Source organism: Aulonocara stuartgranti (genome assembly GCF_965226115.1).
Source record: "Aulonocara stuartgranti genome assembly, chromosome: 16".
Classification (NCBI taxonomy): domain Eukaryota; kingdom Metazoa; phylum Chordata; class Actinopteri; order Cichliformes; family Cichlidae; genus Aulonocara; species Aulonocara stuartgranti.
This window is the reverse complement of record NC_138952.1, coordinates 1,016,102-1,031,953: the sequence shown is the minus strand read 5'-3', so window position 1 is coordinate 1,031,953 and position 15,852 is coordinate 1,016,102. Positions and strand designations below refer to the sequence as shown.

The 15,852-nt window shown below is 47.9% G+C and overlaps 1 protein-coding gene across 1 annotated transcript; it reads left to right on the top strand.

The window, feature by feature from the left end:
- The first annotated feature begins 1,540 nt into the window (after positions 1-1,540).
- On the top strand, positions 1,541-15,593 carry LOC309691514 (exosomal polycystin-1-interacting protein-like). The gene is made up of 2 exons (XM_082509233.1): positions 1,541-2,118; positions 10,113-15,593. Exon 2 carries the CDS (start codon positions 10,161-10,163, stop codon positions 10,902-10,904), a length of 744 nt encoding a protein of 247 aa, XP_082365359.1. The 5' UTR covers positions 1,541-2,118; positions 10,113-10,160; the 3' UTR covers positions 10,905-15,593.
- Positions 15,594-15,852: the final 259 nt, after the last annotated feature.

Genomic DNA, 15,852 nt, shown 5'->3' with positions numbered 1-15,852 from the left:
CAAGTTATAGGCGGCAATCACTTTTTGGCAGGTCGAAAATGGCATATTATGGGTATTAATGGTCCTTTAATAGTTATTCAACAGTCCTTAGAGACTGTTTGAGATATAATGTGTCACATGTAACCCTTTTGGATGACACCCAACAAGTTTGATGCAGAAATATTGTTTCAGTGACAAGATATAGGCGGCAATCACTTTTTGGCAGGTTGGAAATTGCATATTATCAGTTTTATCGTTCCCTTAATGGTTATTCAGCAGTTCTAAGGGACTGTTTGAGATATAATATGTCACATAGGACCCTTCAGAAAGACATGCAGCAAGTTTGAAGCAGAAATAGTATTTCATTAACAAGATATAGGCCACAATCACTTTTTGGCAGGCTGAAAATGTCATATTATCAATGTTAATGTTCCTTTACAGGTTATCCAGCAGTTCTAAGGGACTGTTTGAGATGTAATATTTGACATATGACCCTTCTGAATGACATCCGCCTTTGCCTAATAACAAAGGCATAAATGTGTTTGTTTGCCCCCCCCCCGCCCGTTATATCAGTTGCATGGAAGTAGCTGGCAACGCAAGTAATCCGGGCGCTGCAGCTTTAAGCAGCTGCGTGCGCTCCCGCAGACAGCAATCAGTTTCTGGCACAACACCGGCACACTTTTGCACCGGAGGTTTTCGGGAAGCTTTTATTTTGGTATTTCCGTTGATCCGTACAATACATTTGCATATTAGCCTAAACATTTAGATTTAACGTTTAACATTTAGATTTAAATATAATATTTAGATTTTACATTTAAAATTCTGTTTTAATTATGAGAAGTTACAAATATTTTACTAAATGTTGTAAAAAAGGACTTGTTTTGAGCTAAATGTGGAAAAATGTTGCCGTTAATTTCAGCATGTTTCACTTTACAAACGGCGCCCCATAGTTGAGGTGCTGCTGGAGTGGGTGCAGTATGACTCCCTTCAAACCCTCTGAGGTCCCGGGTATAATCGGCTGTTTTTGACTACTTCTGATTTTGCATTTCACCTTTAAAAGCGGTTTCCTCGCCTTGTTTAGTGTCATTCTTTGAGCACAACGTCACAGGTCTGAATTTACTGTTATTTTTTCATTTTAACTGTATTAAGAAAATTGAAAACAAAACAACATTTTAACAGCACAAATTTTGCAAATAGCAAAGTTACAACTCCTTACCTAAAAATGGAGGCAATACATATTTTTTTCTTTATCATAATTCTGGTTTAGGGGCGTAAGGGTTAGTTAGTCTACACATGCTGACATGGAGACTCAGTGTGGCAGCATTTTGTTGCTGTGGCATCTTTAATCGGTCGTGTGAGTTTGAGTGGTAAAGCTGGACTCAACATATATGAGACCAGAAGCAAGAATTGCTAAACTCATAACATATGTTTCAAAACTAAACGATATAAAGCTGCTAAAACACATAAAAACGATGACTTCATGTCCAGAAACAAATCTGGCACTTGTGTGTAATACCAGTTTATTCCACAAGATGGTGCAGCGAGTCAACGAGCCTCTCATTCTTACTGTCAGCGACACGTCTGGAGGAGAATTTTAAAAAGAAGCTGGTGGAAGTTAAACTTAGTATTGTTGCACCTTCAGATGCTCAGCTGATATCTGAGTCTTTTCATGTCCTGCAGCCTGAACGAGCACACAGCGAGGCTTCTGCTGAATGCTTCTGCCCTGTTTCCCCTGTAATGGCCTGAGGAGCCACGAGATGGCTGCATTCTTAAATGTTTGATGGAGAAGACGCAGGAGGCGGGTCCACAGGGGGAGGAGAGTGAGGCTGAGGAGGAGGCGCAGATGCAGAAGCGGGCAGAGAACATGGACAGGGAGCTGGCCACGCTCTTCCATCTGATGAGGAAAGTTTCCACACAGTGTGCAGAGAGTAGGCCTCCCTCACCTCCTTCCTCCTCTCAGCCCCGGCTCTGCCTCCATCCCGGCCTCCTCTCCCTCCCCCCCTGCTCGCAGGCAGAGGGATGAGTGTTTCCTGCCAGCCTGCAGACAGACGTGGACGCTGCTGCTGCTCTCACCGCCGCAGGAAGCAGGACGATCAGCCCAGAGCTCCGTGCCACCTGAACCCGCTGTGAGCCGCACATGTGAGTGCACACACACACACACACACACACACACACACACACACACACACACACACACACACACACACACTGATGTCTGTGAATGAGTGTGTGTGATTGGAGCTGCGATGGTGGTTCCAGAGGATCGGTCAGGTCAGTAATGAGAAGCAGACGCTGCTGAGATCACAGAGAAACCAGCAGAAAGCTGAGTCATCATCCGTCTGTCCTGATGGCCGCTCACAGCTAAACCCACAGACTCACCGCATGTTCTGACCTCGTCGGGTCATCGCGTCCAGGAGCTTCAGCATCAAAGTAAACCCTGAGCTCACTGGCTTCATTTGAACTCTGAATTCATTTCTTCCATCTTTTAACAATCAGGAGCTCCTGCAGCAGCCAGAGGGCTGATCCTCTGACGGTAACGTGTTGTGAAGCCAGCGCAGTTTCACGCTCCGCGCTTGAGTCTGTGGACAGCCCACATTTTACTGACTTTTTACGTGTGCGCTGTTAGAGCCTGGCCAGGAGAGCGGCTCAGAGAGATTCACTGCTGTGAATGTCCAGCCTCTATATGTGCTCATTTTAAAGCTTCAGCACACTTTGAAGAGGATCTGAGACCTTCAGGTTCCACAGACACAGAGAAACACTTCTTCACACAGATGCAGCGGATATCTTCATATTCCAAGGAAGTCTCTCACAAGTGGATACAAGAACTCTTAATGATAAAAATCTATTAGTCATTTAAAGTAACTTGAAGATGGAAAGATTGTAGAGGTTTCTTTGAGGTAAAGTCCATATATGCACTCTTCTTAAATAATCTCACTGTCAGATCGGATGTTTGACCCTGTGAGAGGTCGTCTGGATGGATAGATGGATGGTGCCCAGGTATAAGAGTCTGGACTTTAGTTTCACAGCCTGCCGTCTACTTAAAAATAAAGACCACAGTCTCAATGTGGGGAAAAGTATGGGGCAGGGGGCGTCTGCAGCAGCACAGATTTAAACCTCCAGTGAACGGCTGATGGAGGTCAGTGACGCGTAAACACGCTCCACACACAGGAAGCTCTTCATCAGCACTGAAACACCACTTGTAACCACGAAGAAGGGAGACGCTGAGAGCCTCACAGCTTCAGTCATTTCTCTTTACTCAGCTGGTCTTAGAGATGGAAGTGCAGATTAACCCGATACGCCTCAGGCTGCTCGACAATTTCCCCCAAATTTCCCCTCAAACATCTGCTTATATTGGTATGAGAGAAAAATCATTCTGCTGCTGGATGTAAGCTTTCTGGGTCTACGTCTGGATCTCTGAGCCTTTCTAAACACATGCAGCCCCAACGCTTCCAAACTAGAGATGCACTGCTCGTGCATTCAGACTTTTCTCTAGCAATGACCTGCTGACGCCGATATTCTTTCCAAGAACTTTATTTTCATAATGAAAGAAATGCTTAAACTTTATGATTTCCCCCAAACTCCAGTCAGTTCCAGGATCTGCTCTCAACAGCTGACTGCTTTCATCCTTTCATTGCTCATACCGAGGCTCTGGACAGCTGTAGCCTTGTTTCCTTTGTTATCTAATCTAAAATATCCCTGTTCGGTTGGGTGACAGAGTGTCAGTGTCTCATTAGGTTTGTTGTTACAAACATTGTGGTTTAATTAGGTCCCACTGACAGGAGAGTGACGAGGCTAAAGACATGTTAGCATGTGCACCGCTCTGCATGTTACACTTGCATGAAACGGACGACTCGCACTCGGACATATGGGAGGCTGACCAACCGAGAACACTGGAAACCAGCAGATTATTATTCATGGATGATTACCCGGGCTTTTCTTTGGCCTCTCCTCGTTCGCCTCCCCGCACATTGAGATTACAGATTCTGATTTTTGGAGTTTTTTGATTTGAATATTTTAGCCCGTACTTGTTTTTAGTGTTTTTTCGTCTAATTGTCTGATGTCTTCTTTAGTGTGGGTTTTTCACACCTGAGCTGGTTACTCAGGTCGGACGAGATCTCCGCTCAGTTCCAAGCAATCGCCAAAGCGCTTCATTTGTGGTGTGTGGCGTACACAGAGGGTACCTGTGTTTACCTTTGTCGCTCCTGCCTCAAACACACCTGGCCAATAAGCAGACTGGACGTTCCCACCTGGTTCATAGTGACGCGTTGCGTTTCACTCTGTGTGAGCAGACACCAAAGCTCCGACTGATTCAGACCACAGCAGGCAAAAAGCCTGATCATTAGCTTCCTGCGTTCCTTTGAAGGCTGATCATCTTTTATTGTTCTCCTGATTCTCTTCATCCTCGCCTACATCGATCGACCTTGTAAACTTTACTTGGACCATGATAATAATAATGAATGACTTTCGCTTCTTATGCTTCGGGATTTGTTACCATAACATATGTAATCATCACAGCACAGCCTCCATAACTGTGATGGTAGGAAGATAGAATAAAAGTGCTGGGCTCATATAATCGATGTTTACAGCAGGTAAACTGTGTTTTAAGGTGTTCAATCATCATCAAAGCCAAAACGTGGCTCTCGCTGTCAGACATGTCTGGGCTTGTCTTGTTGTGCTGTGGGGAACACAGTTTTTTAACCAAATTTAAGTGTCTGATGGATGATGGTGTGGCTGTGAGCTGTTTTAAAGACGGTTACCATGAAGACGCCACAATAAAGGCCTGAGCTTGGTGGTTAAAAGAGCACATGATGCAGCCCACTGGGTCACAAGAACACGGTGAACCGCTCGGGAATAAACCAATAAATCATGTTAGATAATCGGTTTTACGTTCAGTGTTCAGAGCTGTGAGTCTTTCAGCTCTGCCTGTGAAGCTGCAGCTGCTCAGAGGGAGATGGAGGAAGAAACGAGCTGTAGCTGGAAGAAGGAGAAAGGAAGGGCGGATTAGGGTGGGTGCCTGTGGCGGAGCATGATGTCAGAGGAATGTGCTGAGCCTCTCCTTTAACGAGCAGCGGCCACCTCGCACTCATACGCTTCAACCCCGTCCAGCTCGTTTCGCTGTCGCTTTTCTGTCCTCGGGTCAGCCGCCGCTCGCCTATTGTGGTCCGAGCAGCCCGTTTGTATTTGTCGCACACATGTGACAGATATTTACTGAACAAAGATGCTTTAAAAGAGCACAAATATGACACGCAATCACATGAGAGGAAGAAGAGTGTCGTGTCAGAGTGTGGAATGTGTTTTCAGTGGTCGATTTCCAGCATCCGGCCCTGCAGCTGCAGCTCGTTGCAGGATTACAGATGGAGATGGAGGAAAGGGAGTGGAGAGAGCGAGGGAACACACACAGAAAGTGACTGGTATCATGAGCGGGAGGGCCAGATGCTGGGAACAGCTGGAAAGACTATGACTAATATTAGCAGTGAGGTAAGACGGTGGAGGATGGAGGGGACGGAGGGCAGCTGCTACTGTAAACCAGCCACGCTGAAGTCACGTTTATTTATAGCCACACAGTCATCTCACCAGAATCTTTCATGGTCGACGGCTCGATTTACTCTACAGACTGTATATAAAAGATGGAGGTGGCCACCGTGACCTCCTAGAATCCAAAGTTTGACAAATCAACACCTGCCACCTTGTTACCTGCTAATTAACATCCAAATTAAACACTTGAGTTTAATTAGTGCATTCAACTGGAAAAAAGAGCAGACGCCAGCCAACGCTGCAGTTCCTCTAACGTCCAGCAGAGGCTCCAGCAGGGAGGCAGGCCCCCAGACTCCCATGTTAGAAGATCCAACTTTACAGCAGAAACAAACATGAGCCTGAGGCCTTAAATCAGAGGCGTGGCCTCTGCCAGGTGGATGGTGACACAGCTGGCTGTAGCTGCTAGCTGTCTGCTAGCTTCACATGAACCTGACCTCTGCACCGTGTTCGTGCTGTTGGATCATTTTTAATGGCATCATGTGACCAATAATATGGCTGCTGTGAGGTCACTGTACCAACTGCCCAGGAAGCCTGAGTGATTATGAAGCGTTGTGAACAGGTGTGTGTGTGTGTGTGTGTGTGTGTGTGCGCGTGTGTGTGTGTGCGCGTGTGTGTGTGTGTGTGTGTGTGTGTGTGTGCGCGCGCGCTATGTTCCTATAACTCCTAACTAAGCTAGCTAGCTGATATCTTAGCACTGCACCCTCTGTTCAGCTCCAAATAAAAGATGGTGCTGACCGTGAAGTGTCTAAACTAGTGTGTGATGTCATGGCGAGACTATCCAGCCTTTATAAACGAGTAAAAGGTTGACTTTACTTCACACACACGCGCGCACACTTGTTTACACTGCACTGAAATCCATAAAAGGCTGGCAGGTTAACAGTTTGTGTTCTGAAAAAAGATCTTCTCAGAAACAAAGTCCGGGAACATTTCTATAAATAGCGTCCCCTGTGGCTGCTAAAGCGGTGTGTAGAGCTGAGAAGTGTTTGCCGAATCCGTGAGTGCAGAAGCACCTCGAGCAGAGCTGGGTCGGCCTCGTAAAGCCGCTGATCGCTTTATATCCCAACAGTCTGCAGTCGGCTTCAGACGAGGGAGCAAAACACGATAAAACCGAGCGCGATCCCAGAGTGAGACGGATCCCACTGAGCATTTAAATACAGCCCGAGTGAAGCATTTAAACTGCGTCAGCACTTGGAGCACAAGCTCAGCACAGGCGTGTTCTCAACTACAAACTGACCTGGGATCAGTGCAGCTTCAGACACACAACACAGAAAACACCACAACACAAATATGTGAAAACCTCTGAAAGGTCTGCCTCACTGATGCTTTCAAAGCCAACATCATGTTTGTTGTTGACATTTATGACATCTCCTTAATCTCTGGTTTTCCAAAGCTCCCAAAGAAACAGTGCTGAGTAAAACGACAATCTGAAACACAACAAAACCGACGAAAACAGAGCGAAGAACAGGAGAGATTTATTAGAAACATGAGCAGGTTAGCAGAGCAGCACAATATCACCTTAAAATCGTGCCTCAAGAGTTGAAAGAGAGCTGTGATAATGATATTTATGGTGGTAGGGACATACTGAGTGATGGCAGACCGTATGACATGTAAGCACAGGCATCGCCTTAGTGATGATTTCAGTGGAACAGCTATTTAACCGTTTACTTGAACAATAACTAGACTAACTAACCACACTCTGTCACAGGATGAAACTGAAACTTCCTGTGATGTTGTCTCGGGCCACTTAAAGCTTACCTTTACCACCGTGTGACCACATCATCACTTTCCATCTGCCGCAAGCTCTTCCTGTCTCGTGGAGCGCAGTTAGTGAGCGTTTCCTCGATGTGTTTACATCGGGGTCATTGCCAGTGGCTCGTACCTCCTCCTCGTGTGCCCTCACAGTCTGATCACGTTTCCAGAGCACTGTCATTTGTTGGTGGTTGTGGCTCATTGGAAGCTGGCGGGAACATGAAAACTGTTCTTTCAAAAAAAAAAGTCAGTTCCAGGTAAACTGTTTTATTGGTTCACTTAAACATTCAGTAATCCTGATGTTTGAATCTGTTTGTACGTCTGTGTGGACACAAACCAAACCAAAAGCAAACACAAACTTGTGAGTCTGGATGTGCTCACTGTTTCATTTGGGGCATAAAGCGAGTAAATGAAATTATTTTAATGAATGTAAACAGGAAGCTGAACATCTCGCCACAGCTCAGCTCTCACAGACTTCAATTTAAAATCCCAGAACATGTGAAGCAAACACAGCGAGGTGTTCCTGGTCCTGTCACTGATGGATGGATGGACGGATGGATGATGGACGGATGATGGATGGATGGACGGATGGATGATGGACGGATGATGGATGGATGGAAGGATGATGGATGGATGGTTTGATGGATGATTGATGGATGGATGGTTTGATGGATGTGTAACGCGCGGCAACACTAAAGCGGTCGCGCCAGAATGTCACGCTAAAAAGAAAGATTCTTTAAAATACAAGGGGGAGCAAGCGAGTCAGATACCACGGGCACAGAGAGGGAGCAGGTCTGATCAGGAACAGTTTATTACTGGGCCAGGGAGCACAAATAAAACACCCTTAAAATGTACGTAATAAAATGTTGTCTCTCTACTAAAAACAATTCTAAAACACGTAAAACTACCATTTTCTGCATTCACTAAAACCCCCCCTGCTATAATTAGGCCACATGTTCATTATGGGTCCATCAGCAGGCCAGGAATTCCTCCTTTAGAGCAGAGTCCACGCCAGCCTCGTCTTCGGCAGACAAGAAAGAGCCTCCCATCTTCTTGTCCTTCCGCTGGCCCATCACTTCCCAGCCCGGCTTGCGTTCTGCACCCGAATCCATCATGCGACCACCGCCACAGCTCCCCTTGCGTCGGTGTCCTGTAAAATAACAAATAGGGGCCAGAACAATGGTCCCAGAAGCGGCCCTGGCTCATGGCGACCCTCTCCCAATCCAGCTGCACCCAGTAAACAACAGTAGAGACCCTACTCACAAATGCAGGCAGAGGTAAACCTCTGCCCTGCTGCCAATCACAGCGTCGTCTCTTACTGTTGCCGTTCCATCAGGTCAGGACTTGGTCGCCGCATCACACTGGCCATCTCGCATTAACCTTCCAGTCTGGGGCCTCCCTCCTTCAGTGCTCAGCTAGCCTGTTTTTAAAAGGTCTTTACACAGCTGATAGGTCACCTCTGGACACACCCCTGCCTCAGCAGGTGGTCCCTATCAGCTAATTTGTCCCATGTCCACAGTGGATAAAAACCATGTCACATAAAACACTAAAAACCATGCAATAGAAACAGAATAAAACCATGCAATAGAAACAGAATAAAACCATGCAAATAAAACGACACTCATAAATAAACACTAAAAATCAGAATAAAAATAAAATACAAATTTCCACTGTGTGACAGATGGATGGATGATTTGATGGATGATGGATGGATGGAGTTCACATGTGAAGAATTCCTCCTTCCTGCTCGGGTTGTCCTCACAGCACTCAGTGTGGGAACAATGATCCTAGTGTCTCAGGTTCTGTTGGAGCAGCAGGAAAATTACTCCGAGTGCCGACGGGAGAAGTGAGCACATCATTGCGTTCGTCTGATTGTCATTAAAGTGTTTACAACAGCAGCAGGGTCTAAAGTGACCCCTGACCTTTCCAGGACAACGTAATGATTTCAGGTTTCAGACGTGTCACAGGTCGAGCGATGTCTGCAGAAACTTTGCATTTAAAGTTATTAGTGAAGAATAAGAAATGGCTGTGACCTTCCTGAATACATCACTTGTTTGTGTTTTTTGGAAAACTGATTCGACTTTGTCCGACATAAACTCTGGAAAGAAGAGGGGAAAGTTTCGCTCTGGAGGTCTAGACTGCTTATTCAGTCCACTTTTCCACGACTGAGCCGGAGAATAAAGAGAGCAGTGTGCTCATTCCTGAGCGTTTAACACGGTGGGACGCAGCCGCGCTGACCGCAGCGCAGCGTGGCACAGGAAACTTCCATCAACCCAGCGCCAGCCCGAGGCCTGGAAGGCAATCAGCCCATAAAGCTGTGTGTGTGTGTGCACCATGTTCAGAGATCTTTGTGGGGACCAAAAACTGGCATGCTGCTATACTTGTGAGGACCAACAGTCCTTATGCAGACAAAACGCCGTCACCACGAGTTTGAAGACGTTTCTGAGGCTCAAAATGTGGTTTTAGTGTCAGGGTTACAGTTATGGTGGGAAATGATGTCATGATGATGGCAACGTCATTTAGATCCTTACTTACTTAGGTCCTTACTAAGATATGAATGTGTGTGTGCGCGCGTGTGTGAGCGTGTGTGAGCGTGTGCGTGTGAGCGTGTGTGAGCGTGTGCGTGTGAGCGTGTGTTTGTGTGTGCGTGCGTGTGAGCGTGTGTGTGTGAGCGTGTGTGTGTGCGCGTGCGTGAGCGCGCGTGTGTGAGCGTGTGTGTGTGTGTGCGCACGAGCGTGTGTGTGTGTGAGCGTGTGTGTGTGTGAGCGTGTGTGTGTGTGAGCGTGTGTGTGTGAGTCAAGCTCTCTGGTGCTGTCCATGCTAACACCCCCCCCCCCGTATGTTCTCAGGTTGGTCCTCTCCCTCCACCTGGTGAAGATGTAGTCTGTTTGGTCTCCATGGAGATGTCTCCAGTCTCATTCTTTGCCCTGTTGCCATGGTCACTGTGCTTGCTGTTCTTCCTGACTGCCGCCCGCCCCCAGACGACGAGCTCCGCCCCCACACATGCAGCTTCCCCGAGGGCCAATACGACGCTACTCTACGAGAGCGGCGCTGCGACTAGCCGCAGCCTGCGTAACTGCAGTTGCTCCGCCCCCGTCACGGACTGCGACGAAGTGCTGGCGAACTCTCTGTGCCGCTGCCACAGCGTGCCACGCTCCGCCCTGCCCCGCGCTGGGCTGCGGGAGGCGGGGCAGCTGGCGGTGTGGGTGAAGGAGCTCTGGGTCCTGGAGGAGCTGCTGAACGGCAGCTCGGTGGGCCACCTGCGCCTGTCGTTCTGCGGGATCAAACCTGTGGACAGCCGGTACCTGGCTCTGCGGGGTCTGCAGATCCTCGGGATCCACAGCGCCGTGCCGCAGACTCCATACCCTGACCAGGAAATGACCCTCTCCCCCCCAGCGGGGGTCACATCGGAGCTGGACGCCCTTTCCTTTGGCTCCTCCTCCTTCCTGCACATGACCTTCGTGGACGTGGCCGTGCTGAACGGGCTGTCCGCCCTGAAGGCGTACAGCGTGGCAGGACCGCCTGCCCCCACCCTCTCCCAGCACTTCCCCCTGCTGCCCGTTTCCCCGCCCCCCTCTGATGACCCGGCTGAGATGGCTGCAGACCGCCTGCAGGACCTGCTGGTGACCTTCGTGTACTGAACCTCGACACCGATGGCACTTTTTTGTGGGACGCGTTCCCTTCCTGCTGCTGCTCCTGTCCCGGAGATGTAGTGCCCTTTGATGCTCTGATCCTGTAACGAGGTTTGGGAATGTTTGCACTCTGATTGGATAAGAGGACAGCTGCCACAGAGGTTTCACACGCATGTACACACTCTGACCGTCCACTGTGGTAACGCACCGCAGTAGAAACTCGTAGCTTTATTAAACATCATAGGTTAGGTTTGGGCTTCATGTGAGGTTAACAGGAATTCCCACTACCAGGACCTGCTGGAGTCTCATGAGTCTAAACATCTGCAGATGCTTCACGGCTAACCTCTCAGTGTCCGTCAAGATACTCTGACCTGTCACAGATAATGAAAATTAGCCTTTTTAGCATTTTACCAACAAAACCAAACAGTAAGCTGAGCCCAGCGATGTTCTCATAACTCACTGATGTGCTGTTGGTGTTAGTGGTTCATAAAGCCTTTCACTCACAGTTTATAACGAGTGTCTCATCAGGAAACTGAAGCTGGGGGATTTTAATGGTTTGGTGTGTGAGTGGCATGTAAGTGATCTGTAAATCCTTAGTAATAGTGGGCGAGGATGGAAAAATGTGTGAAACAGCTGGAAGGGGACGAGGTGCTAACATGACTCAGGCTGCAGGCGCTGCGAGCGCTGATCTCTCCTGTCTCTGCGCTCACTTTTCTCCTCCAGTTCACATTCAATCTGTCTGCGTTTCATGAACTGAAGGTTCACGTCAGCGACCATCGACCGCGAGCCGTCTCACAGCCTTTAGACCTCGCTCAGACTTTATGGACTGCAGCGTAACTGTTACCAAAAGCTGTGGTTCATTCAGGTGCCGTACGGCGATTAAACGACTGTAATTGTGAAGTCATTACTGGGCAAACAGTCTGCAGGCTTCCTGAATCTATGAGACAAACAACACGATTGTTCCCGGAGACAGAAGAGCTCTGCCTCCAGCTGCCGGCTGGGTGTTAGCGCTCCGTCCTGCCCAGGTGCTCCGTCTCTTTCTCAGTTCTTAGACTTACATGGGCGACAACTTACAGCAAAAACACAAATCAGAAAAACAGCAGGGCTCCCTGCACACTTTTACTGATGAGCCACGCCATCCTCATCATCACAGCAGGAATATCTTTACAAAATAGATTTCATAGCAGATCTCGAGTAGGGTTGGGCGATATGTAAAAATTTTCCAACCGACAATCATCAGTCCAATAATCGACGATGGGCGATATATTCACGCATGCACAGACTTTTTGATGGGCGGAGCAATGTAATCATGCAGAAGTACAAACATGGACGAACTAATAGGGCTGTCGGCATTAACGCAGTCGTCACGATTAATGCGATTAAACTTTTTTTAATGTACTCAACCCATCTGGAGCGCAGAAAGAAGGGATTTTGACTCAATCTGTGTTCCAGATGGGTTCATTGTTAATCGTGTTAGTCATGATGATGGCGCGTTAAAGCTGGCAGCACTAAAAACATATAAAGTCGCCAATTTGGGATGAAAGAGGCAAACCTAAGGACGTAACCAAAGCGGTGTACCACTTGTGCAGACACATAGTACGAGCAAAGTACTCAATAACCCTAATCCCTAGAGACTTGCAGAACCTCTCAGAGGCTCACGGCTCCAGAGTTCATACTTCAAAAGAGCCAACAATAAACCCCATACGAAACCTCTTCAGGTGCATCCTGGGCAGCAGCTCAGCACTCAGTTTTATTTGGCGAGATAATAAATCAACATTAAGACGGTCTGAGAATGAATTTCCACCACAAAGCGCTGAAGCCGCTCTCAGATTCACGTCTGTACTTTAACTCCTCCAGTCTCATTCCCAGAGCATCAAATGATGAGTGCTGAGCAGTTTCAAACTCAAACCAACGTTCAGCAGCGCGGCGGATAGAGCGAGGGCGCGTTGGCTTCCTGCAGGTCTGCGTTACATAACGGCCTCGTGGAAGAACATTTGTGTGCCACATGATGAAATCCTGTCGGTGCAGATTATGAAGATGAAAACAAGACGTACTGGGGCAGCTGGCCGCAGTGAACGCTGTCCAGAGCGGGACGAGCGCGTCTGCCGCTCTGTCTTTGAAACATGACTCAAACACACCGCTGTGTCGGTTTAAGGACAACGCCTCTGAATGTAAACATGTCCGACAGCAGCGGGGTCTGCTGAGGCCAGAGAGCTCGGCAGGCGCTGTGCCGCGTTTTCCCAGCTGCTCTGATTGAGAGCAGATGGCCTCATAAAACAAGTTGTTTTGAAACAGGTTAAAATGGACGCCGAACAACACGAGTGCCAGCGTTAGGATCCTCCGTCAGCAGCCAACACCGCGCACTCGCTTGGACGGCGACCATGACTTGGGCTCTGCTGAGCTGGACGGGGCTGCGCAGCTGTCGCTCAGCAGAGCGCAAACAGAATGTGTTTGTTTCACACTCGCTTTAAGGCCGAGGAGCTTGCATGCTCTCGCTGTCCTCCTGCTCGAGTCCTGAGAGGCTCTGTGAGACCTGCTCGCACAAACGTGTGTGTGTGTGTTAAACCCATGCAGTGAGGATTCAGAGCAGAGAGTCAGAGTTCAGGTCCACGCCCAGCACACGCTGGCCTCTATGCTTAATTACACGGCGGGACTTTGCACGCTGCTCAGCGCCTCTGTGTGAGGAAATGTTCCCGCAAACAGAAACTTTTAAAACGTGCACAGAGCACGGCTCACTTTTACAAACACCAACCTTAGAGTCCAAAATGATGTGCGTCAGAAATGCTTTGATTCGCTTCCAGGTTCTAATTCTCATTCACAGCAGGACAGCTACAAAGTGCACACACATGGCCAGAGTCCAAGCTAGCACGTTCGACTTAATCAAGGCCGGGTGGAGGGATTAGCCCTTTTTCTTAAACTGGGTTTGATCTCATGCACAAACATTTGATGTGAACAGAGGGTTCAGTTTCCTGGAGTTTCTCTGTTCTGAAACAGTTCAGTTTTGGCTCTGCAGGTGTCGCTGTGCTGCAGCCACACGACAGAGGATGTCAGGCAAATCAGTGCATGTTTGCTAATGTCCTGGTAGTTCCTCACACTCTGGTGGTCAAAGGCAGAACTGAAAGCTGCTCCTGAGTTAAACCATAAGCTATAAAGATACATTTATCATTTCTTATACTGTAACAGTCCATATAAACCTTTGATGGGCTGTTGCTGTTTGAAGCACCCCCTAAATGACCAAAACAAACGTTCTTCTTTATTTTCTGGCTGTTTGCAGCCCTCTAGTGGTTGTACGTGGAACTTCAGTTGAAAGTGTAGACATTTAAACCGCTAATCCTTTTCCAGAAAAACGAACGTGCAGATAAACACTGACGTTCAGGCTTGATGTAAGCGCACATTATTCATGACCTCTCCGCCTATTGGTTAGTTAAATGCCTCAGCAGTGACCAATGACTCGTGGTTAGCCGTCCTGACAGCAGACTCTGATAAGCACCCAGAGTCTTGCAGGCTTTGGGATCTGGTCTCATATGAGCAGCTTTTATGACATAATTATAGATCATGTGGTGTGAAGTCAGGGAGGGGTCAGGGCTGCACGCCCCATCAGCAAACAAACCCAGCAGCAGTGACACACGGTCCGCTTGATTTTTCTCCATGTAACATGAAAGATGCTCAGCCTGTGAGTGTCTGACTTCATCAGAGGGTCTCTGCACTTGATTTTCATGCTTACATCATTTACACTTAGCATTTATCAGACAGTCAGCGACTGCACGGAAACCTCCGATTGTTAAGGGAAAATGTGAATTCTCCACCTGGTTGCTGGAAGCGGTCACAGGGAGGTTTAGTGCTTCTCCATCCAGCTGGTGAATCCTTGTTTTTCCGGGCCGACCTGTCCGGTCTCTAGGCCTGTCCAACAGCTGACGTCACCTGGTTAGTGGTGAAAACCTAAATTTAAGAAGCACTGCTCATGAGAAGAAAATGTTTAAGATCACTTTGATTTGGAGGGGGCGGGGTTTATAACTTTTGCCCCAACCTGCCACCAGAGGGCGATTGCCATGCTGTCCATCTTTATATACAGTCTGTGTTTTCAAGTTTACCCAGTCAGGAACAAGGAGAACCGCTGGGTGAGTTTGCCCTCCTCGGTGACTGTCAGGCTCCTCCTGCTCTTCCTGAGCACAAACACTTGTAGTTATGCAACAGGCAGAAGTCTGTCTGTGAACGCCATCTGCTGTGGCAAACGCAAACAGAGCAGCTCACATTTCCAGCGTGCAGCGCTCTGACACACTGGGATTTTTCCACAGCTCTTCCCATCTGCTAAACTGGGCTGTAACACACCTCCATAATGGTTTTCAGGCAGTTCACAGAGGACTGGCACTGAAAGTCAGAGTCTGGAACTTTCCACCACAAAATGGGTGAAAATGAGCTCAGCGGGGTTTTTGGGTTTGACGTCACTCCCTCGTCCTGTCTCCGTTTCCTCTCCTGGTCTCTGTTCCAGCACCTTAACTCTGCATCAGGGAACGTGTTTTGCTTTCGGATGATTTGCACGCTTGTTGCAGGCTTCGTGATGACTTGTGTTTAAGGAGCAGGTTGTGTATTTGGAAACGGCTCGGCACCTTTGATTTGTATATAATTTGGAGTGAATGTCATAAACACGTCATCATGTGGAAGCTTTGTGTAGTCTGACAATAAAGTTTGAAAAAGTGTTGTGATGTTGACTTTGTTACAGCTTCATGCCTGCACTTCACACCAACAGTAATAAACAACAGTCACAGTCAGACCAACAGGCTTTGATTCTAAAAACTTTATTAAAGCGAGTCGCTGAGACATTTCCTCACAGCTCTGCAGCTTTTCAGAGTTCACAGAAATAAAAGCGTTTAAAAAACTCCTAACTAATAAACTCCCACAGCGCCCTCCAGCGGCGGCCCCCCAAACAACAGCCTGGAAACCACCGAGTGACGTTTGG

Coding starts and splice junctions, on each gene's coding strand:
- LOC309691514 (XM_082509233.1), top strand. CDS start 10,161: ATGGAGATGTCTCCAGTCTCATTCTTTGCCCTGTTGCCATGGTCACTG.